General features: G+C 37.1%; 1 protein-coding gene across 23 annotated transcripts in view; it reads left to right on the forward strand.

The window, feature by feature from the left end:
• Positions 1-25,588, forward strand: part of ROBO2 (roundabout guidance receptor 2) — a 1,029,224-nt gene that overhangs the window by 936,772 nt on the left and 66,864 nt on the right. For all 23 annotated transcript variants that reach the window (XM_032751027.3, XM_072936785.1, XM_072936791.1 and 20 more), the window contains 7 exons: positions 1,570-1,651; positions 2,313-2,478; positions 4,110-4,276; positions 8,347-8,468; positions 14,985-15,216; positions 20,874-20,998; positions 23,776-23,947. In XM_032751027.3, the coding sequence (XP_032606918.3) occupies positions 1,570-1,651; positions 2,313-2,478; positions 4,110-4,276; positions 8,347-8,468; positions 14,985-15,216; positions 20,874-20,998; positions 23,776-23,947 (1,066 nt within the window). The remainder of the gene's footprint in view (positions 1-1,569; positions 1,652-2,312; positions 2,479-4,109; positions 4,277-8,346; positions 8,469-14,984; positions 15,217-20,873; positions 20,999-23,775; positions 23,948-25,588) is intronic.

The raw sequence follows: 25,588 nt of genomic DNA on the forward strand, positions 1-25,588 counted from the left end.
GAACCATAGCCTTGAGAAATATTCCCCATTATCACATAATGAAGAATTATATATTTAATAAAATCTCAGAGAAAGCAAAATAAAACTCTGCTTCAGAATGGTATAAGGCTCTCTCTTCTGAAAAATCTCTCTTTTCAAGAGTTTTTCTCATTTCAGTAGCAGCACTGTTGTATTTTGAGTCTTTGAGCCATTGTCAGAGGGGTTTTCATTATTGCTTGTATTTCACACACAAAACCATCTCCTGAAATGCATGTTCATTCAGAAATTTGAGCTGGCATTAATGAGTTGCTTCCTCACCTATGAATGGTACACTGCATTCTCAGTGTGTCTGAAGAAAAATAGCAACAAAATTCATGCATGACAAAGCTGAAAATTAATTAAAGTATATATCTACAAGTAATCTAAAGAACATCTTGCTTTTTTGCCTTGACATTCTTTTTGAAGAGTGACATCTAAGGATATATGCTACAGTGCCAATCTGCATTTAACAGAAAACTCATTACAATTCTTTAAAGCCCAATAAAGCTCCTTGGATGCAGTTCTCTTTCTATCAAGTCATGTGATGGTGAATAAAATTCTTAATCGCTAGAGTCAGCACTCACCCTTTTCTGCTTCCACCTCCAGATAACCATGCTTTATGCATTATGGAATGAGAACTCCTCCATATATTTTGCGCTTTGTAAATTTACCATTTTCCTCCATCCCTGTAGTCTTCACTTGTTCCTGACTCAGAAATCTTTATTTTAAATTTAAACAGGAAATAGGAAAACCCCTGGCAAATTTGCTAGTAAAACAGTTTATACGGTGATGAGATTAATATTGACAACCTAATTCAAAACAGTTTCCCCAAATAAATTTAAAATATTTGATTTGACAAGGGAATCACAATAATTTTATACAAAAGCAATATTTTTTTGCTACCAAAGGGCCTTGCAAGCCTAAAAAAATATCCCATGTGAGATAGAAGAAAGGTAAGCATGGTGTAGGATCTAATTTAATGCTGCTGTTTGGAAATTACTTGGAGGACTGTCTGTGTCGAGAGAGCCACTGTTAAGAGAGAACTGTTAAGTTTTAGCAGCATTTTTATGTAGGGTGTATAGAAATTACTTCATCTGTCATAAGAGTCTAAGGTGATGTAACATCCTTCCTGGCACTGGAAACTGGACCTGTGGGTCATCCTGGGATAATAAATGCTGAGCTTTTACCCTCTAAGAGGTTAATCATTGTTATATTGTATATAAATGTTACCTGATTTCACCTGCATTTTTTGTAACCAATGCAAACGCCAACACTGTCAGTGCTCCATTGTGGAGCATTTACAGTACTGGTACCATTAACAATATGAAAATTAGAATTAGTAAAGTATTAGAAGCAAGTAATCTTATTATAGTTCTCTAAATGAAAGCCACCATTAAATGATTGCTTGAAAATGTCTGGTGCCTTCTAGTCTGGTGTAAAATGTAGGCTAAGTCCTTCTTATCAAGGAGCATTTAGAAAAAGAAAATAAGAGTAAACTCAGCTGATTCTAAAAGGTTGTTAAAGCTGCCCTCATGCCCTTTTCATGTCCAGCTCTCTGATACTGGGACTTACACTTGCGTTGCTACAAGTTCCAGTGGGGAGACGTCCTGGAGTGCTGTGCTGGAGGTGACAGGTAAGCAATGCCCAGGGATGTGCTCCACTTGGCACAGAGGAAAATAAACCATATGACAACAGTCTGAGCCACAACTTCTGGGCTTTACATGGAGAAGTTTTGGATGAGAAGGCTGTGTTCCTTCATGCATCTTGCATTTCACCGCTGTTGTCTTATAATGCCTGTTGACATCACAACAATTTTCATATTTGTGTCCAGTGACTGCAGTATGCTTTAATTCTTCTAACAGGGGTATTAATGAAATGTGGATTTATGCAGTAGTTGGCTTGGGCAAGAAAAATACAAAGTGCTCTCTGTGAGTACTGCAGTTGATTTGAATACAGGAAATTTCTCAAAGTTTTTGGTACTTCATGTACATTTCAGCAAGCTGTTTTTTTTTTTTTATTATTCTTTCTTTTATTTCTTTTTTTTTATATATATTTTTATATTTATCTTTTGATTTTTGCCTTTTTTTTCCTTTATTGTGTACCTAGAGAATGATAGCCCTTCATCCAAAAACATGTGGTAGTAATGCAATTGTTGACTTAGTTCTTTACAGATTAAGAACATCCGTTCTTCTGATTTTGCAGATGTTTGCCATGTTTTTCATTTTAATCTTCTGCTTTGATCAAATTATATAACCAAGGATAAAAAGTAATCGTTTTGTGTTTGTCCTTCACAGAATCCGGTGGAGCAACAGTCAGTAAAAATTATGATATAAATGACCTCCCTGGGCCACCATCCAAACCTCAGGTCACGGATGTTACTAAGAACAGTGTCACCCTGTCCTGGCAGCCAGGGACCCCTGGAAGCCTACCAGCTAGTGCATATATCATTGAGGCTTTTAGGTATGTGAATTATACCACCTTTAAGCTCCTTTCTTTCTAATTTTGCTTAAACCCTAGTACCAGGGTTTTGTGGTGTTCTTTTGGACTCTATACATGTCATTAGAAGCTCATTAAATGACTCAGCTCCATAGAAGGCATTGATTAATATTCTTCACATTGATTTTTTTTCTAATTTATCACTTTTTTCTAAGTGATTAATTGGAGGACATCTATTTCTTCAGGTCAACAGGAATATAACAGACCAATGCAGTAATTGTCACTTTTCCTTTAACATTGATGATCAGTGAGAGTCTCCTGTGGGAATGCTGCAGGTTCTTGGCTATCATAGTACAGACAATAAGGGAATAAATGGGTAATCCTGAAGGCTCTCTGCAAACTTTAATTCCTGCTCTTGTTAAAGCAGTCAGTATTAAGGGGTCAAAGTGCTTTAAATGTCTATTTTTTTAGTGTTTTAGATAGATGAAAACTTCTAACTGAAAAGACCAGTATTGATAATTTAGGATTTTATCCTGCAGCCTGAGGCTTTAAAGAATTCAGGTGCTCCCCTCCACACAGCAGCAATTACTGTGTGGTACAAAAGAACTCCTGGGCCCCAATTCAGCACGTTTGTTTGAGCATGGGCTGTACTCTGACATGTATCTCTAGAGCACATTTTGGCTTAAAATTCTGTACCTTTTTATATGTGTTCCTTAATCCAGATATGACAAAAAGGACAAGTTTTTCTATTAAGTTAAAATTCATGCAAGAATTTTCATAATCATATGCATGCAAATTGTAACTCATATGTTATGTATGTAAAGAACATTACATTATTTGCAGTATGTTGGTTTTGTTCTAGAAGTTGTTCTTTATGCATTGTATGAATGAAGTGATTCAAGCAACATAAACCTTGTAGCTTTCCATTTCCTTTTTCCTTTTAATATATTTAAAGATTTTTTTTTATCAACACTACAACAAAGCATAGTAAAATAAAATTTTCTCTTTAAACTTTTCTTATGTTTCACCCTAGATAAGCTTTAATGGCATCCCATCAATAACTTCTAAAAAAGGCAGACATTTTCATTAAAAGTTGTTTTAACAATCACATTTGAAATCTTTTCATATGGTGGATTGTAATCTAATTATAATAATGTTGAATTGAAACTGTGGTGGTAGGAAAATATTCATATAATTTCATCCATTTCAAAGAATGTTTTCAAAGTTTTTTTAACTTTGAGATTGAATTTAGTTCAAGAACATTTTTCTTCCAATGACAGTTTATTGACACAGTTTACGTAGCAGTATAGAAAATTATTCTTTCAAGAGAACTTTCCTTTCTAAGCCTTTTGTTCAAGAGTAGGCTGTTTATCATTCAAATTTACTCTACAGCTTTCTACCTTTTTCCTTTTGCAGCTATTTTAGAGAAATAGCAAAAAGTTTTACTTTTATTGCAAAGAGAAATACTTTTGACAGCTGCATTATGATTTTTAGCTGGTCTCGATGAGCTAACTGAAAAAAATATTTTTCATTTCACACTGCTTTTACCACCTTTTCCTGCTCTTAGAGTCAATCCGGGGTTACAAGACAGGTCCTTTCACATCTTTATTTTTCTCTTATATTAGTTTATAATCTTCCACATGTTCTTGTTGCAGTCAGTCTGTGAGCAACAGCTGGCAAACGGTGGCCAACCACGTGAAGAGCACCCTGTACACTGTGAGAGGCCTGCGCCCCAACACCATCTACCTGTTCATGGTCAGAGCCATCAACCCTCAGGGCCTGAGCGACCCCAGCCCCATGTCAGACCCTGTCCGAACCCAAGGTAAGGTGCAGTTTCAAGGCTCGTGTGCTTGAGCTGAAATAGAGAGAAGGAACTGTGGCTCCACCGATGGGTCAGTCTGGCCGTTTGGCTTTAGCACACTCACTGAAGGAATTGTGATTTGAGCTTCACCAATAAAGATGAGAGTAGTCCAGTGTTTGCTGCATTAAGGTTGCATCCTTAATCCTTTGTACAGTATACACTTTTTGGTTTGCAATTTACTTAGACTCGACTTGTCCCTGGTTACTATTGAAAGCAATGTGACCTACCCAAGCTTTTCTGAAAAGCACTCTAAATACTCTCCTCTCCTCAGTATCTTTCCTCTCCATGTCCTTTCTTCCTCTCCATTAGTAGGGATATACTATGATTGTTGCCCCGATTCTTAAGATTTTCTAAAGGCTTCTGAGTTTACATTCTGTTAGAAAACTTTCTCACACAATTTTGTATAAACAACATATTGTTTTGCATTCCTTCATAGGGGTGGAGAAACTTGATGTACTAGTAGTTTGTCCAATGTCTTTGGAGGGGTGGCCCATTCACTCTCCAATCCATTGTCACCTCTGAAAAAGTATAAAAGTTGGAGTCAGAAAATAAAGCCTCCTTCTTTGCCTTGCAAACAGCGGTGGTTTGCGTTGTGCTTTCATGTGTCCCATAGCGACACTATGATAACAAGTGTTTATAACAGGCAAAACACTGTGTTTAGAATTATTTTAAACCAAAAGAAATGCACAACACATGTTCATTAATCTGAACCAATATTTAGGCAGAGAATTCATGTAAATTAAGGCATCTGCATGATAAGAATATATAGAAGTTATTCTGAGAAAGGCATGGACCTTCTATTTGCATACCTATATTTCTGAATTCTTTGTATCATCCGTTGCACAAACCAAGAGAGAAGGCTTAAGTGAAATCGCTCATTTGTAGGGTGCTGATAGGATTGTTACCTGTGATCCTCCATTGCTACTGAAGTCTGTTCACTTTGCATCAAGCTCTAACTGAATATAACTGCCACAAACAGATTTCCCTTCACAGCGTGGATTTTTTTGTTGTTTTGACAAGATACTGCTTGAATGCTTAATTCAAGAGTGTATTTCTATGTTAAACATGTCCTAATACAAAAATTCATAATTCTTTGGAATCATAATTTTTCAAATCCAAAGTAATAGTCACAGTTAATTTAAAATTAAATCTTCTGACTCTGTTTATTTTTATTCAGAGACTTCTGTCTCTGAAGATCTGAAGGTGCCCATGGAGGGCACATCCTGAGGCAATCTCCAGCATATGTGTTGTAAGTTGTTTGGGTCCTTTGCTGGATGGAAAGAGATAAACAAGAGTAGAGTGGCATTTCTTTATCACATAACCATCCAGCCTCCCTTATCCCAGCCTAGCCCTGAATAAATCTGTCCTGAATAGTTGCACCCTCAAAATAGTAATTATGGCTGGAAGAGGAAAAACAGAGCTGCCTTCTCAAAAGCTGGAGAAGTGAGTTGTGCAGGGATTTCATGGCCCGATTAGCCATGGAATATCACAAGTTTCCACCTTTCTTATTTTCCCATTATTATAGGGTGACTCATGCTTTTCTTGCAACAGACTTTTAGTCTGCATAACTTATCACCTAGCTAAAAAAAATACAACAACTTTGTTTGGCATTTGAGTGTCAAGTATAGACTTTTTATCTGACATACTGACAAGCAATTTGATTTCAGTAAAAATATGTCTTTTAATTAGCTACGGCATGTGTTGCAGCTTCCATTTCCAGAAGCTGTTTAGCAGTCAAGCACACTGAGACATGTACAGGATTTATAGCTTCTTTGCAAGCCTGCAGTTTAATAGAATTAAATCATAAAATCAATTGAAAATTAACATAATGTTTTGATGTGATTTCTAATTGTGCCTGAATTCAATTCAGGCTCACAGTAGAAGCTGACACACAGTGGAAAGCCTATTCACAGTGGCCATGAAGAAATAACAAAGCAGCTATAGCAGTGCTATAAAATAATAACTTGCAACAGGTAGCTTTCATAGCTGAACATGTAATGTCCTGGTATTCAGTACAGCAAATACAAGTAATAAGATTTAATGTAAATTTTCACCAATGAACTGCAAGTAGATAATAAGGTACTTTCAAAAGGTTTATCTTATATGACTTATATGAAATAAAGATAGAGAGTCCTTATTTCTAATCAAGGAGTTGATTTCTTGTTGGATTATTAATAGATGAAACCATATACTAAAAGAACTCTTCCAAAAAATTATATATATTCCTGTCCATGAAATTTAAATGATAATAAATAATAGTATATTCACTGATAGCTGAAAAAAGAGGTGTTAGAGAAAATATCTAACCGATTCCATTGTGATCAGGATGTAGCTTCTTGCACCAGTTTTTCTTAACTCATGATTCTATTATTCCAACACTTAATCGTACCTTTAGAAATAGGTCAGCTGCCTTTCTACCAGGAGCCTCTACAACATGTGAAAATGACATTACACTGGGAGCATCACAAGTGTTTTCAAGTGTACATACCAGAAAACTGAATTCCACATGTACATCTTGGCATTCACTTCCTACTGTTATCAGTCCATGTTATTCTCTTACTTCTGGACATATGTGCCATGAAAATGATGACATGCTGTTCATAAAAACTACTTTCTGGAAATGTGTTTTCCTCTGAGGGAATACACAGGTTCTTTATTGGCTGTACACCACAGCATAATTTAACCTAAAATGTAGCCGTGGATAACTATAGGTTTATTGTAGCAACAATCATAGCCTTTTGTGGATAGAAGCATAAATTATCATCCTCTAGACCAGTCTGAGTTGAAGGTTTATTTTATAATATCTCTGTTTCTTGGCTGCTTCAAATAAACATAATTTGCTAGACAACCACCTTCACTGACACTCATATTTGGATTATATTCCCTTTGGAGATCCATGGAGCCATTTTAATTTGGATATCAATAGAAGCCTGTGGCAATATTGTTTATTGGTGGCTCAGAATCCATAACAATCCAGAATTAGGAATGTGAATTATTGATCATCAAAAACTACTTACGTTCAAGATCTGGGGATATATGATTAAAGTTGTTATATTTAAAGGTTTCATTTTTAAGACAATTATTATTTCTTTTAAATAGCATTTAGAAAATAAAAAGAAATAATACGAAGCCTGTTCCTATATATAAATCTATCAGAAAAGAAACAAACTCTTACCTATGTATCTTTTTCACAAGGACATGATGTTGATCCAAAAAAATGAGAAACTGCTTTTGACTATTGAATCCTAAGGGAAGACCAAGCAGAATTCAGAGATGCCTAGACAGGCATGACCATAATTTGTCAGTCCTTTTTTGAATATCTCTATAATCAGATTTTGACTAGAAGAAACAATTCCCCCACACACTTTGAAGGGCACATCATCTTGAAAAGGAAATTTTTGTGGTAGATTGTTTTTGTTGGCCTTTTACTAGATAAGGATCAGTTTGGCTTCCTAAATTAAAACTTTTCTTTTTTCATGTTTGCACTAGATTTTGTTAGCTATGTCTGTTAAGGGAAAATTTGCTTTGCAGGAGAAAATGCTATTTTTAGTATTTGGTTTCTTGTGTGCATGGCATGAGGGGAGAGGAAGTTTAGTGAAAGTTTGGAAACATATAATGACTTCATGTCATGTATGCTCTAGCAAAATAAAAAAAAACACTGTTCATTTTCTTCAATTATACCAACCAATTTGGTTCCAGACATCTGTGCAGCATTATTATTATCTGAGTACTTTGGAACTACTGAACATCACATCTCTCTCATCATTAACCCAAGCTGAGAAAACTTTGCCATCTAGTCAGAATACTCCCTTAATCTTATTTATATTTCATTATTACCTAAGTGGCTAGAGGTGGATGGTTTGTTTGCATTACTTGATATTTGTCTGGGTTTCAACCTTAGTGCTGTATTTTTTTAAAAACAGTGCTATAGAGGATTTTCAAGTCATGTCATCAGGCTACTCAGTAGATTTTATTGATGCCATATATAGCTCTTCTCACTAAAGTGATGATTTTGTATGTGTGCCTGGCAGATATCAGCCCCCCAGCACAAGGTGTGGATCACAGGCAAGTCCAGAAAGAGCTGGGAGACGTCATTGTACGGCTGCACAATCCTGTTGTGCTGACACCCACAACAGTGCAAGTCACCTGGACGGTAAAGCTTCTGCTGTTGTTACCTTAACAGTCATTTCAGTCTGCCTATTTTGCCTATTTATCCCTTCAGTGTTTTACCACCCAGAAATGATCCAGTCTTGATCCCAGTGTGAGATATGTGTGTGTGTGTGTGTGTATATATATATATATATATATATATATATATATATATATGGCAATGAAATAATCATTTTCTCTTTCAAGTCAGGCGGGTTCAATGTCTTCAGTCTTCTGCTTGAAGCAAGGTAGCTGTCTGACTAGAAAAACATTATAAAAATGAGTATGCTTGAAGGATAATTTTTCTGTGGATTCATTACGCTGCATGTCAAGAAATAATCCAAGTTAAATATCAACAAGAAACTGCTGTGTGAAAAAATACTTTCTGCTTCAAGTCATAGTGTCTTCTGACAATACCCTATTATTTAGTGATCCGAAAATCAAAAATAGCTTTCCTACAGAGCACTTGTAGTGAAGTCAGAAGCACATGGTGCTAGTGCCTGACACACTGTCATCTGGTTTGCCAGCACAAGCCTTACCCACAATCAGTGGATATCCTTTCATTAGAGAAGACCAAAGTCTTTTGGGCAGTGCTTAACAACATTTCTATTTGAGGGGTCAAACTGCTGGGTAGGATTTCTAATATAGTGTTTGGCTTTCAAATTGTTCTGTTTCCCTTCCTGAAGCTTGATGGAAAGAACTTGTAAGAGTAGGAGAGAATTCCCAGGGCATTGGACACAAGGAGAGAGATTTGCTGTTGGGGCATCTGCCCAGAGGAAGAAGGACCACAAGTGGAAGAGTGAGAGAAAAACTGCCCTGCACAATATCAGAACAGTTGTATTCTGTGGGATGAATTCTGCTAAGGGGGCATTCACAATGCTCATGGCTTTTCTTCTGCATGTCATATTGTTTTGGGCTTAATGTGTGCAGGGGATTACACAAGAGGAGATAAGAAGTGTGGTGATAGATTGTGTATTATAAGGATTACTGTTGTTTTTGCACAGCACACCCATTATTATGGGGGCTTATACACCATACTTGTTCTGACAGATTTCAGTGGTCAGGGTACAGATTAGAATAAATAGAGAAACCAACAATTTTTTCTTCTATGGAAGATTATTTAGAGTATGTGTCACTGCATTTTGCCATCAATGATGTCAACACGCAGCTTGGCTTTCTTAAAATGCTGCATGTTTCATCTGCAATTCCTCCAGAACAGGCTGACTAACCTATGTGGCAAACCCTTTTGCCCCAAGCAGATTGGATCAGTAGCAGAAAATTTGGATGTTAGCAGAGAGTAATTGCAAACCTGGATCACATCCATGTGGTGCTCCTTCATGTCTTTTTTTGGGTGTGGCATCTATCAGAAATACAGATTCATAGGCTGGCCCTTGCCTTAGCATATACTGCAAAAAGAAGCTCCAATATAAACAGAATTCAGTTTTATACCATGTAACCAACGTCATTATATTTTAATTATATATATATATATATATATATATATATATGTATGCATGTATATATATATGTATATGTGTGTGTGTGTGTATGGATATATATGTATGTATGCACGTTTATGTGTATGCATTTGTGTGTGTGTATGTATGTGTGTGATATTTACTCCTTTAAATGAATTTCCTGGGGCCCCTTCTGAACAATGAGTGAAGAAATGGTAAGGTAAAGACAAATTGTTGGAAATGCTATGGATACCAGCTTACTGGGAAGATCCCTCAAAGCAGTGACCCTGTGCCACCTGACAAGCACAGAGACCTCTGTAGAGGCATTTTGGAATTGCCCAGGGGAAGAAAGACACAAAGAAAGATCTCTGAAGCAGCTAATTAGAAACTACCCAGCAACCAGAACAAAAACAATTAATTAACCATAGTCTCTAGGAAAAAAAACCCTCTCTATCCAGAGAATAAAGTCCACACTATTAACATAAAATGGATAGATAGTGTAGCTATCATAAAAAAGGACAGAAGTGCCATGAGAGTCATAAGACTCTTTGTGTTGGCTTTATGCAGTTCAAAGGGTGAATGCCAAGGAATGTCCTTGGTTACTGACTTTCTGGCAGTAACTCACAGCAAATTAACACCACTTTCTCCTCTCCTTTATGAGATTGTTTTAGTTTTGTTTTCTCTTTATTTTTTTTTTAATTTGAGTTTAAATGTTTGGAAATAGTTCCCTGTGGCTGTGTTACAATTTTAAAATATGCACATACATATACACACATATTTTGAAAAGAACATCAGGCTTACAATGTCAGTGTTAAAAAATAAGAGGAATGTAAAAAGTTAAGTTTTCATTGCCACTTAAATTTATTCCTCTTGTGTATAGATATTAAAATATAGCTGTAATTATCTGGTCACATAGAGGATCTCTTCTTCATGGAGCTATTAAACATTTCTTTTTATCTTCTTTATTCTCTGTGTGGTGCCAGGTCTTATTAAATTCATACCATTGAAACCTTGCATTGAATAAAAATTATTATTTTGTCTCACATGCTTGCTTATCTGTCATGCTCTCAACCGTAACATTTGTGTGCTTCACAAATAATACTGAATTTAACATCACAATGATAAAAATGTGTCATTATCCTACCTTTACACACAGAGAGGTGAGGTGTAGAGATAGTTATTGCTGATGAGACTTGTGGTGGCAGATATGCCCACTGTTACCAAAAGGCTAATTTTAAGCCTTGAACGTGATTTATTTTTACTTTTATTAAAACATTTTACATTGCAAGAGCATATTTTATACCTCAAGAGCTTTTTTAGCTGACCTCAGCTATGGGTCAGCACTTCTAGCCTCAGTGGGCATTAAACTGAAAGTTTCATTAGTGACCAAGTATGAAATGTTCCCCCGGCATTATAAAGAAGCCCTGTGGCACAAGCAGGAATAAAAAATCAGTTTTTCCACATAGCAAAAGAATTGAGGCTTTGAAATCCTTACTGCCTTTTGGAGGCTTCCCAGGCAGAAGGATAATTTATTTACCTCTGTTTTCTTAATTTGATGTAGATTTTAAATGAATATACTTCACTGGAAGCTTCAGGAGTCAAGTCCTTTAGGCAGTCTTCCAGATTATCATCCCCATTTGCCTTGTTCCTGTAGGATGCATAAATGCTAGTGCAGTTTGGATTTCCAGAGACTCCTGTGAGTCCGTGCCAGGGAGCTCAGCACAGCATGCAATCTACTCTGCCCAGCTGGAGAATTGCTGTGTGTATTGCTGTGGGAGGAGAGGATTTCTTAGGATATTTTGGGATAGAAATTTGCATGCTACAGAGCATATTGCAAAATGTATTTAGCGTGCAGATTAGCGGGTTTGCTTGAAAAGATCTTATGTCTGCAGCATAAGCTGCATTATGAATTTTTTGCCATTGTTTTAACAACCTAATAGCCGTTGAACCAGTCTAGTGTTCAGCTGGGGCATGTGCAGGGAAAATGAGCTTCCTGTTCTGTACAAATGGTTTTATAGTTGCCTCCTGCACCATGGAGTCATAAAAGGGGGTGAAAAGGAGCACACATGACCAATTCTGCAAGTAGATCATGTTTGGTCAGTGCTGAGCACCACCTATCCAGGATCTTTAGAGGAGCATCTGCATGTTCTTGCCGTGTCTTTATATCGGCAACCATTGCAGATCTTTTGAACTGATATCACCCACTAGAAATATTCTCTGATCTCAGTATTCAGCACAGAGAATTCCTGCAATTGTTGAAATAACGCTGAGCAATTTTTGTAAGGAAGTGGCAACCATTTACATCCTTTATCTTTTCATCAAGCCAGAGTGCATATTTCTGCAGCTCTGCTTATGTGTGAATGTGTGCCAAACTTGGGAGTTACATAGCTGAATTAATGTCTTTATACATATAAGGATATTTTTAGTAGTCTGCTAGTGGCAGGACACATCATTACCAGAGAAATGGAGCAAATTGTGAAATCACAGTCACTTTGTATTATATATGACTGTGTAACTGCGGACAGATGTACATATATGTGTGCACATGTATGTACATGTATATGTGAAATGTAACTGTCCTACCTCTCACAAATACTTCTGGTTAATCAATGTAATTATCTAAAAGTAACTTTTTATTAATTTGGAAACCCTGAACAAAATTTAAAAGTCCACTTTTCTCAGTAAGTAACATGCCCTCTGAGTAGTTTCCCAACAGGACCTTACAGAAGGCCCTGTCCATACAGACTAGCTTCAATTGGACATGAGAGATAGCTTTCTATCCTCTCCTTGATACCAAATGTGACTGGATGCTTATAGAAAACATTAAAAATGTGTAATGTTTTCTTTTGTCAGTACCCTCCAAGACTCTGAATGATGAGTAATCATCATTGCCCTGCCCTGTTGTAATCAAGCTACTAATTGAAAGTCCTGTGAAACTCAAGCGAGCCCCAAATCAAGCTAATTTACAGCACCCATAAATGTGACAGCCTTGTGGTACTACTGCATTCTGCTTTCATATTCCTTCTATTGTTTAGTCTTTCAATTTAAGATCTTAGAGGTCTGAGAGGAAAAGATGTCTATGGACAATTTGTCTGGAAGCGGATGCAAAAGTATGAGGGACTGAAAATTGGTATTTTTTAGATATTACCTAGAGGTCCAGCTCTTTCAGTGAGTTGGGGGTGGGTTTGTGTTTGTGCCATGCTGTACAAAACACTTTCCATACTGGTTGTCGTAACAAAATGCTACTGTTCAGTGAAGTCAATTCTGAATTTTCAGTTTTCTCCACTAGGCAGCAGTCAGTAGAGCTTAAAAATAGAGCAAAGACAAAACGGAAAGTTCTAACAAAGTTATACCATCTTTCAGTGTAGCTTCTAACTAAGATGTAAAGCAGGAATCAAACTCAGTGTTTGACTATTAAACATCATAACCTTATATTGTAATTTAGGTCCAAAATCTCTGTTGCAAAGTGGAAAAAACATTATTTTGGCTGAATTTTGTATTAAATGTGAGGTTCATAAAGTCTTTATATCCATAAAATATTTAGTTAATCAAAGTCAAACATGGATAAAAACAGTTTACTCTGATTTACAGACTCCCTTCATCTGGAAACAGCTGCTTAATGTTCTTCTTAAAAACACAGCTTGATTCTTTCGGTATTAACAAGCTATTATTGTGAGTTATATCCCTCTTTCAGTGCATAAATTCACTTAAAGTGAATGCAGAGAAGTTTATAAAATGCAAGCTTAATGTTGTTGTAACATATGTTGCAAGGTTTTTAACAGTGACAGTTTTGATGAAAGACATTTCTGTCTTGCTTTCATAAATAAAGCTTTCTTCTTGCTTGCCTTGCTTTTTAATGTCTAAGAATCTGTGTCCCCTCTGAATGCCTCAATAAACTGTAACAAGATTATAGGAGGAGCATAATAGAGCATGGTTTGTGTTTTCAGCCTTAAATTCATTTATTCTTAAGTCAAACAAATGTTTCTCTAGTTCTGGAATATCTTTGAGCAGGCAAATTGACAAGAACATAAGAAATATCCTACTTGTTGAGTCTTAGTTATAACACAGAATTACCAAACAGCCTGCTGTATGGTCTTGTCATTTGTGCTGCACTTTCTTTGCTCCTTATTTGGCAGCTACAGAAGCAGTTTGGTTTGGTTTACTTTTAGCAATCAAATTGGTTTGGTTTTTTTTTTTTTTTGGTGTTTTTCCTCAGGAAAAATTTGTGCAAGAATCATAATGCCTTGATTTGGGGGATTTTTTTGGATGATAAATAGATGCATGCAACCTCTCCAAGATAAAACACATACAAAGCTTTTCTTCAAATAAAAATCCTATTTATAGGATAAAATTGTTAAACTTCCATGGTCCAATCTTGAACTCTGCTTGCCTAGCAACAAATAAAATATAAACCAAAACCAGTAATCCATCTCCATCTGATGATGCTCCTGGGAGCATCACAACCCCAGGATGCAGAGGGGCTGCTCAGGCTGTGAACACAAGAAATAGCACATGTCTTTGGAGGTTGTTTTCTCTGCATCTGCCTTATGTTTATTTTAATTTGCTGTGCATTTCATGAGCTGTGAGCCAAGTAATGGACTAATTGTAAGCATGTAGCGTATCTTCAAAGACTTGTCCTTTTCTGAAAGAATATGTTTTTCTTTTCTTCTCCTATTTCAGCACATCAGTAGCCAAGATGTGCTTAGTAAGTTTACATGCAGCAAGCATTATGCCAAAGTTTTCTTTTCATGATTTATTGCAGTGGTGGGGGCCTCATTTTATGATTTAAGGTGGTATTTGTCATGATATATAGAGCTGGAAAAAGCAAACCAGAAAATATTCTATAACCAGTAAAGTGAGACAAATACTCTTTGTAGACAATTAATCAACAGTGACTTACAAGTTAGTTAGATTGCAAAATTCAGCACCATAACTGTGAATTTTTGGATGAGGGCAGAATTATTCTAGGCAACCGCTTGTTTTCTTTTTACACAGTGGTTTGTTGTTTGTTTGTTTGTTTAGTTTAATGTGTTTATTGCCGTATTCTTTATTGCCGTTGCTAGGTGGACCGCCAGTCCCAGTTTATCCAGGGCTACCGCGTCCTGTATCGCCAGACCTCGGGCCTGCCTGCCCCAGCCGTGTGGCAGAACCTGGAGGTCAAAGTCCCCACCGAGCGCAGCGCCGTCCTCGTCAGCCTGAAAAAGGGGGTCACCTACGAAATCAAGGTTCGCCCCTATTTCAATGAGTTCCAAGGCATGGACAGCGAATCCAAGTCTGCTCGTACCACAGAGGAAGGTTGGTAATAGGGGCACAAAAGCAACGAGCTTTCATAGCTGACGCTGGATGTTATTCTGTGTGTGCACGTGTTCACCTCTATTTCCTCTACGTGATTTCGGTTTGTCACACACCAAGGTGATGTTGAAATTTAATATAATATTGATCTTTGTGCTGTAAATATCCCCTGAGAAAGCGCTGTACTGGTCTTATCTTCTTCTAGTTGATACATCCTTCTAAGGTACAGGTGACTTTTGGTCTTCCAAAAAGTGTGCACTGCAGCCCTTCTTTTGTAACCACTGCTGTTGCAATAAAAGACCTTGGTGTGCACTTTGAAAATAAAATAAATGCAAGCTCTCACAGATGAGTGTTTGATACTAAGCACATCCTTCTGAATGGGTAATAATGTAGATGAACAGTTGGCTGGGAAACGAGGAGTAGTGAAGGACATATATTTAACTAGTCTAGAGAAACTCCAGTCTCAAGGGCACACCACTTCACAGTTTCTGTTAGCACAGTGTTCATGAAATTGCCCTGTTCAGTACTGCAGAGGATTCCCCTGAGCACCTTTGAAGCCTCTCTGAAACAGTCACGATTCAGACAGAGGGAACAGTTTATACTTCTGAAATGCTCAAGCTTTTATATCTATGGCATATAGCCTTGTATATAGTTGTGCTAAAGCATGTGCACTCCAGGGCTGCTGGGTTTTTTTGGTGTTTTTTTTTGAAAAGTAAAGACACTGGGGTAAGATGCAAGTCCTTTTAATAATTTGCTATTAGAAACCCACCTTTCTACCTATGTAATGCAGTCTTTGCCTGGAGAATCTCTCCTGTAAAAGTAGGATGGTCCTAACAGTGAGGGTTCATCTTCTCTCTATGTCACTGATTTTGTTGGTTTTTTTTTTAAGTGAGAGAAAGAAATACTAGTGAAGTTTTAAGATGTTCATATGGTTTCAATGGGTTTTGAGTGCACTTTTTCCTTCCTATTGAAAGTGCATCTTAATCATTTACAGTAGTCTCCTGAGGTTTAATTTAGTGCTGATTGCCAAGTACTCTTTAATTCCAGAACAGACTTGCTTATTACTCACTTTTCTCTTCGATTTGTTATGATTATTAGCCAACATGGAAGTAAAACTGAAGATAACTTGGTTGCACTTTGCACTTTATGGATAAGGAAATTCAGTGTCCTGCAACATGTAGAAGAGTGTGCAGGGAAGGCAGTTTTCAAGTCTGATTTAGAATTTGGGATTTTATGGTCCCCAGTTCTTTGTTCAAACTAAAAAGCCTATATCAGTTAGTGAAGAATATGTTTGCAGCACTCTGAACACAGGTTTTATTTCATAAAAAAGAGAAATTTAAAAATATTTCTACAGGTGAATTTTCTTTTCTGGGGTTAAAATGTGGGATTTTGTTCTCTCACTAGCAGATTTTCCTCTTGTCCAATTTCAGTTGACTTTTACTGTTTATTTAGTTCATCTAACTGTTTCTTGCTAAAGGTAAATTACTAACTACTGAAAAAGAAAGAAGGTTTTATACCTCCTGTCTATTCATATAAAATACTTGAGGAATGACATTCGCTTTTATAAACCTTAGCTCCCAGCAGAGCCTGTCAGGTAATTTCCTACCTTAAAGGACACTTTGTTCATGTGGAATAGCTTTCCACATAGTGAAGATTAAAAAAAAAAAATATTCCTGCCTGCAGATATGTATAACTCACAGCCTAGGATCTGCTTTGTAGATTACTATAACCTTCAAGGAGTATGTTTACAAGTATCTCCTCTCAAAAACGTCAGCATAAGACCCATAATATTATCACCATAAAGATGTCAGCTCCTGTAAAAAAAATATTCCTCTTCCTTGGGTGATAAAATTAAGTACTTCCATGAGAAAATTAAGACATTCAGGAGATGCACTTTTACCCATATTTCCTTTATTTCCTCATATTATCTTTGTAATTATATTGGGTTCATGTATTTCAAAAATAGTATCAACTAAATGTTTAATGACAGTGGTTTCCTCCCCTTCCACTGAAGAAAGATGGCAGTCTATTTAAAGGTGCTGTGTTGCTTGTGATTCCATTTCAAAAATGAGCTTTTTTAGACTTGACTTTAAAAAATGTCAGCTATACTATTTTTAGAAAAGAATTTGTAAAAGTGATATGAGTGTTGGAAGTTTTTTTGAAACATGAAAGCAAATATCCCTGGTAAAGGCAAAGTATGACCTAAAGGTAGTGGCAGCTTTCTGCTGGATTGGATTTTACGTGCCATGTTACTTCTGAGGCCTACCTCTAAAAATCAATTTTGCTGCAGTTAGACTTTACCTCTAGATCAGACATTTGTCACAGTTCAGTATCCATCCATCTCCTGCCTCTTTGGCCTTGTGAAGGTAACAAATGGAATTCTGTTTGGCTGTGTCTGGAAAAGATGAGCAGCGATTTGGGTTCTTTCATATCTGTAAGAAGAAGCTCAGCACTGGAATAATTGACCTGTCAAGAAGCAGGCAAGGTGTTCTCCACAAGCCAGCAGCAAGGGAAATGAGAAAACGGTTTTAAAAATGTTATTTTTCAATGTGATCTGTTTAATAACTGCAGTAGTGTTAGACGAGTGGCTTAATTTATATCACGGTGCCAGCTTACAGAGTGATATTATCAGAGGGAGGAAGCTGAACTGGTACATGCAAACATGTGTACATGCATACTGTGGGAACTAAATCAAAGATTTTATTTTGTAATTTTCACTATTTCTTTCATACTTTCTCTAGAGACAGATTATTTGTTTTTTCTCTGTTACATCCACTGTTAAATCTCCTTTGGAATAACATTGTGGAGCAGTACTTGTCCTGCATCTTGTTTGTCATCACAAAAATATGACAGGAATGGAAGTCTCCTTAGCTTTTATCATCTCCTTTCTGTCAGTATCTCCTCACCTTAACGCAGCTTTTAAAACGATATTTCCACAGCTGCATTCATTAGCTGTAATTTTAATTTTGCTTGATTTATCCTATGTCCTCAAAAAACCTCAGCAACACCAACACACACAGGTAGAATATTAACTAGAATGTTCATGCAGTTTAAATGAAAAGACAAATAAATACAGGATTTTTTGGTTTTTTGGTTTTTTTTTTAATTTTAGAGTATGCTATTCATTTTGCATTTATTTTGCATTTACACTCTCCTGTCCCCCCAGGTATGCATATATAGGAAATTATATTTCTGAATGCCCTTTTTGTTTCAGTGAGGAAAGTAAATATTTTTGAGTGAGTTGTTCCATTGTACTTAAAACCAAAAGTGAGTTATGCAGTGTTAAGCTTTGCCATTTTTATGATTATTATTTTCACGTAAAATATTCTAATTAATATCACACACATACGTTTATTCACAGTTTTATTGTTATTGAATAACTTGAAGACTTTTAAAATGCTAATTTTTTACTGTGTGGCAAATTATTTCACATGCCATAAAATACACAATGCAACTATTTATTTCACCAATTTTATGCTTTGCATGATTGCAAGGAGTAGCCCAAGGCCACCTTTCCATGCTTCACTCGAGCTGGCTGAGAGTCAAATTGTCCACAATACAGCTCCATTTCTCCCCTCCAGTTCACTGTTTCTCTGCACCAGGCAAGGTCACAAGGACTCTACCAAGCATTATTAGCTTTGCAGCTGAACCAGCATCTGAAAATGTAGTTGTCAAAATGTGAAGCCTCCCAGGACTGTAATATGTGTTACATTTTTCATCTAAAATATTTTTATTTCTGCTGTAATCTTGTATGGCTCCTTGTCCTCACCTCTGATACCCTAGTTTGAAGTTGTGTGATTCTTGCAGCACAGCACTCCAATTTTTCAGGGTTATCAGGGTAAAGATTTGAGCTCAGCTGCATGAGCCTGTGCCAGGTCAAGTGCTGAGGAGCTTCCAACATGGGAACACAGCCAGCCTCAAAGAAGCTGTGGAGAACAATAGAAATATCTGACTTGACTCAGGAGGTTTGAACACTTCTAATATCTGTAGCTGTGCTTATTTGTGTTAAACCTGCTAGAATTTAATACAAAGATGCCAGGGGCTCTTGGCTTTTCTGAAAAGCATGTTCCATAAATGGGCATGGATATCTGTTAAAGATAAGACTGGAGTTCTGTTGCCATAAAGTTTAGCAGTGAAGAAGTCACTCTGACCAGGGGCTGGAGTCAGGAAACTTTGACACATGATGTGAGAGGCCCCAAACCACATTGTTATCTAGGTTTGAAGTTGGAGCAGGAGAGTGATAAATATTTTTGTTTCCGATATGATGTCTACCATTAGTCTTCAAATTCAACTTTCATATTTCAGATGAAGTTTTTTAAGACAAGGTTAAAAGCAATGAAAAATATGTGGAAGAAAAATTCCTTTAGTATTTATTAAACACAAAGACACCTCCCTGGAACAGAAGGTGTCTAAGCAACAGCCTCCTGTGAACTGGAAAATTGTCCTGGAGAGGTGTCACTCCATGCTTGCTTTATTAGTTCACACTTTTTTATTCACAACTTTTCTATTAGTTTTGTTGAGGACTGGGTAGATGGACTGGGAGAGATGGAATAAATAAATTCTAGGACCAGTTCCAAGCAGCTGCTATCCATCAGCTTTTCCCCCCAGGGACTATACCTTAATATGATACAGTCAACCTCGGTGGCCTAGCTTGCCACTGTGGTGGAGTTTCAACCCTTGCCTGGGAGCAAGGGAAGGATGAAGAGGGCTGCAAGAAGTTTTAGGTGACTGAGCAGGGCCTTACTGATAGTCCTCTGCCCTGGCAGCCGCAACCGTGCTAGGAAATCCCAGTATGGATATAGGAGATGCTCACAAGGAGACCTTTCCATAGCAGAACTCCTGCACCACTTCTCTGAGCCACCAGAAGCACCCTGCTGGTGGTGTAGCTGCAAGAGGGGCTTTGCCAGCATAGCTCTGGTCACTAATAACTATGATTTTTAATTTTTTTTTCACCCTTCCAGACAACAAGCAGGGCTGGCAGGCAGTTGTAGAATTGGCCTTGATATGCAGTGACCAGCCAAACAGCAGTGAATGGTTGAACTGAACATGACTCTGAAGGGAAAGCAATTTGTCTAGGGGCAGAAAAGGATAGAAGTGACCTAACTTAGCACCTGCTCTATTCACTGGTTTTTGATGTAAAGCCATGAACATTTTAAGCCTTTTCCAGTTCGGACATGCAAGTTCCATGTTTAAACCTGGTATTGTCTTCCTGGAGAGCAAACAAAAAAGGGTCATTAAGTGTTGGCTGCTCACATAATTATTAGACCATGTAAAAATAGAAGAACCAAAACAGCTTTCAGGCCAGGTGAAGCAACCTCACATGTGACTTAGTTGATATACCCATAGTTATGCATGCATATTATGGAAAACAAAGGCAATTATGAGGACAGTTCCAATGCAAACATAAGAAATGCCAACTATAAATAAACGAGGAGTGATTTCTATTGATTCTTCATTGCCACAAATTCCACATTGTCATTCATCCCTATGCTTCTCTTCAGAAGGGCATTTTTGAACATAGTCAGTGCCTGACAAAAGTGCATGCCTTGCAGTGTGAGTTTTCTGTATTGTCTTCTTGTTCTTGCACTGCTTCAGCAAATTCCATGCCCCAGCAAATGGATTAATGCCTTGCTTCTGTTTGCTCCCTCTCCTTGGTGTAGCTCCAAGTGCTCCTCCTCAGTCTGTCACTGTCCTGACAGTTGGAAATCACAACAGCACAAGCATCAGCATCTCCTGGGATCCTCCCCCTCCAGATCACCAAAATGGAGTCATCCAGGAGTACAAGGTACACACGATGTCTGATGGGAGGGTTGGGTGTCTAGGGAAACAGACTGCTTGAATTACAGAACAATAGCACTGTTTATGGATTTAGATTCTGACAGCATTTACAGCTGCCCATATAATTATATGGAGAAATACAACTGACTGCTTATGGATTTTATTATTATTATTTATTATTATTATTAATGCTATTACTATTACTACTGTTATATTAAGAAGCAAAAACATAATGAGATTGATATGAAAAGAGAGCTGTAATTTCTAGCTATTTACAGTTCTTTCTAGATTTTCCTTGCTGTAAAACAAGAAGAGGGGATATTTTTTGTAAGAGGCTTCTGCACCCCAAAGACAGGCAGTGAAGTCCCTGTCTTGAGTACCTTCAATCTATCAGCAAAGCTGGCAGGAGTGTTGTTTCTTATTTCCTCTGCAAAAATGCTAATCCTAACATTTCAAGGTCAAAGGACTGTGATTCTGGGAGAATTCAAGACTTCTTCAAAGTACTATCTCTGTCAAGCTTCAGAACTTAAATGCCAGGTTGTTAGCTCTGAAAAACAGGTTGAACACAACTAGTATATCCAAAGTTTGCTACATGAGCGTTTCTTGCACTGGTTGTATTTTCTTCCTTTTTTTTTTTGCTATGATGGCTCAAAATATCCACTCCTTATGCGTTAAATGTTGTTGTAGTCTGTAATTTCATACTAAGATCGCTTTTGCACAGGGGTATTTTCACAACATTAAAAAAAATGCACTCTTTTATTCAGGTGGAGAAAACGATTGGGTGAGGTTCGGCCTTGTCACAGCATGGAGCACGGTTTGGTAAATTAATCTTGCTGTGGCTGGCCTATATACACCAAGTGTGAAATATTTAATTGAGATGGATCAGGGCAGCTTTCCTGACAGTCCCACAAAGGGTGGAAGTGGTTACTGCAGCTTATTTCATATAAAAAGATTTTTTTTCCCCCTGCTGTATCTTGAGGGAACACAGCATGAAGAAGGGAGAAAGTGCTTGGCTTCTAAATCAGATAATGGTTCAACCTCTTCCAGCTTTTCACTTGGTCAGAGGGATGCAGTAAATGTTCACAATGTTTATGTTTAGCAGAACACTTCTTTTGTTTTGCTTTTAGTCAATATCAAGATTTATTAATCCCAGGATTTTATTGATCCAGTTTTCATATCAATTAATAATTATCCTTTGGCTTAATTAATCTTGATCCCGACTCCAATATAAATCAATATAAACCATCCAGGGCTTATAGGCAAACGAGTAAAGCACACTCCTAAACCACAAAGCATGTAGATATGAAACAAAGTGGGCTGATGGCTAATAAAAGCCATGTTCCACGTGAGTGCTCAGGCCTCTGGGCTGTGTATAAAACCAGCTGGAGTCACTACCTATTACAGTCCTCCAGTGTTAGATTAGGTGGCTGCCTGAGTAGTGAACTTGCTCCAGTGAATGGTGCAGAGTCTAGTATTTCCTTGAGAGTCTAATAACAGCACAGAGACTCTAGTATTTTACAGTATAAAATAATTGGTGAAGTTCCACAGTGCATTTTCTAACAAATTGAAAGTAGATCTGTTGATTCTACTTCAAACATCAGAATGCCTGTTAATTTATTCATTAATTAAATGTTTTTAATTAGGGGCATCTCATAGCTATTGTAATCTAAGACCAGGACTGACAAGGAGTGAAGGAATGAATGCAACAGTTACTTTAATGCAATCTGGCTGGCAAATAGGATCACCTTAGGTTTAGGAAAACAAAATAATTTTTTTCCTCTTCAAATCTTTCTCAGCATTTCACAGGAAAAAAATATAAGGTATGGTAAAACACTGAGCAGGGTCAAAATAAGTGTAGAGATTTTATTGCTGTTGCTTAGATGCATTCGTTTGTCACTGAAGTGGTTCCACCAATAGTGTTTCCTTCTGCTGTTATTTTTATGCAAGTGTATCTGTTTATGCATTGATTTTCTTGTGTGGTAGTAGATGCTTTCTTTAGTAATACAGAAGCAGTATTTGCAGATAGCATTAACTGAAGAAACGTGCCTAGAAGTTAGTTTGAAACCTCTTTGGAGAATCCTATAAAAAATGCAAGAGGGAGACAACACTCTGAACTCATAGACTGTTCTCATCACAAAATGCTAGTTGTGATTATAGGGTGGATTTTCAGTTTAATTAGATAATATTTGAGTGAGAAACTGATGTCTGGATTTCTAAACAATGTAGCTAATCACAAAGGCAGCAGTAAATGTGTGTCTCTGCTTATTCCATTTCAGAAATTTCAAGTATCCCTCTTGTGCAATGAAAGGAAGTTGAAAAAAATTTTGAAAATGGTTTATTCTTTAGTGCTTTAAGAAGTGTTTCAACCTGTGCTCATATCTTTTTGCTATTCAGCAGGAAATTTAGAAGGAAAAAATGTAGGGTTTTTTTACACAAAAGGTTTGATAAACAAGATTTTGATTAATGTATAACATCTCTTTGCCACTTGGATTATCTGGTCTTTGCTTCTCCGAAGTGTAAGCACAGAATTTACACTCCATGGGAGAGTCAGAGTCCACAGAGGTATTTGCAAGCAGTCTTTGCAGCTGGCTTGGTCCTGTGCTAATCTGGGATACTTTGCTGAGCTAAATCATCCCAATTTCAGCTATTCCTGGAGAGGAAGTAAGATTGTCAAGAAGTCCCAAATAAGCGATTGCCATGAAATACCTTGATATGTCATATCTATGCGCGATTGTGTGAGTGTGAAGAATTTCATCTATTTTAACACATCAACTTTTGTCCCAGATCTGGTGCCTAGGTAATGAGACTCGATTTCATATCAACAAAACAGTAGATGCAGCCATTCGGTCTGTAGTAATAGGTGGCCTATATCCAGGTATCCAGTACCGCGTGGAAGTTGCTGCAAGCACCAGTGCAGGTGTGGGAGTAAAAAGTGACCCACAACCCATAATAATTGGTAAGTTATTTTCTGTTCTGTTGTTTTGTTTTGCCTGGGGTTTTTTGTGTTATGGTTTTTTTTTTTTCCTCTCAGAAATGCTTTCCTACATCACTTCTGGAAGCATAAAAATCAGTGGAGGAAAAGACGGGGTTTGGCTAGAGCTGGTTAGTTAATTTAGTTAGCTTTTATGTCCCACTGCCTGCTGAAGTTTTCTTCTCTTACCGCAGAGTTCTTGCAGACAGTGAAGGGAAGTATGTTCCCAAGACATATGAGAAAATGCAGATTGCCTAGTGAAACTGATTTTATGTTTTGGGGTTTTTTTGAAATGAATTTACCACTTCTCCAGGTTAGCAGATGTGTGGAGCCCGAGCTCCCTTTTCCTTCTGTTAAAATGGCTGGAATATTGCCTTACTCATTCCACTGGAGCCTAAGGCACTACCTACCATTGTTTTCTGTATTTCTAAAGTCAGTGTTTTTCAGGTATCCCAAGAAGAAAAGCCAAAGCAAAAGTTGTCTTTAGACCAATTAGAGAAGAAAGGTAGCATTATCATCCCAGCCTTGGAAATAGTTGTTTCTTGGTAGTTGTCTCCATGCAGAACTAAATTCCTGACCTGAGGGAAACACAGATTTTATTTCTTCTGCTGTTTATACTCTGGAAATTTTTCCTGAGTATAAAATATAAAGATGGGAACAATATGGAAGACTAGAAGTGATTATGTTTAGCAAACATGAAATGAGCTGTGCAAAGCAGAACCTATTTTGAGTGCACAACAGAGGAATTTTGTTGCTTTTATGTGTATGATCTGACTTAGTTATTGCTTAATGGTCTTTTGTTTGTTTGTTTGGGGGACTTCTCTTGTTAATAAATATTTTCTTTCTAGAAAATTTTGTCAATACACTGTCCCAAACATGGACTAGTCCATTATGTGTAGACCCTTAGAACAGGCTGTCCCACAAGCTTTGCTTAAATGTTTACTGATATTTAAGTTCCCCAGTCATCAAAAAAGAAGCTAGGATACTTCAGCTTTGAAGTCCCACTAGGAGACAGAAATACAAGAGTGAAAGTGGAGGTAGCACTTGGTTTAGAAAAGGCAGCCACAGAAACACCAAATAAAAGATGCAAAAAAGATAGCTAGAAGTGAAAACAAAAAATTGATTTTTGAAAATGCAAGAGACCCCGGAACTTTTTTTAAATTATTATTTCACTAAGGGGTCTATCTAACTAGGCATGAAATGCACTGCACTTATTCTAGCAAAGCACAATAAGTGTATTGCATTTGAAGTACATGGGTAGCCTTGTGTCATTTAATGTGTTGTGAATTATACTTGCACCAAAGGTCTTTGCTGGAGATTCCCAGAGTTCTTAGTGATATGTATTTGTTCCTTAAATGATCCCAGAATGTCTGCTTCAACAAGTTTGTTTGGTGACATTTTTGCACATTTGAGAGTCATTTACATGAAAAGTAACAGAGAGTGGTTTCTGTTTGGGTTATGTTTCTGTTATAATTTCTGTTTCTCTTTTGGGAGCCTGAAGCTGGATGTGTTTATTACATTTATGGTCTGTATCTCCCTTTTCTTTAGGCCCAATTTTGCTATTGATTATGAATTGCTAGCAGTTATTTCTCAGACTATAAATTTGATTGATAAATGTAACAATCT

Source organism: Taeniopygia guttata, chromosome 1, assembly GCF_048771995.1.
Source record: "Taeniopygia guttata chromosome 1, bTaeGut7.mat, whole genome shotgun sequence".
NCBI classification, from domain to species: domain Eukaryota; kingdom Metazoa; phylum Chordata; class Aves; order Passeriformes; family Estrildidae; genus Taeniopygia; species Taeniopygia guttata.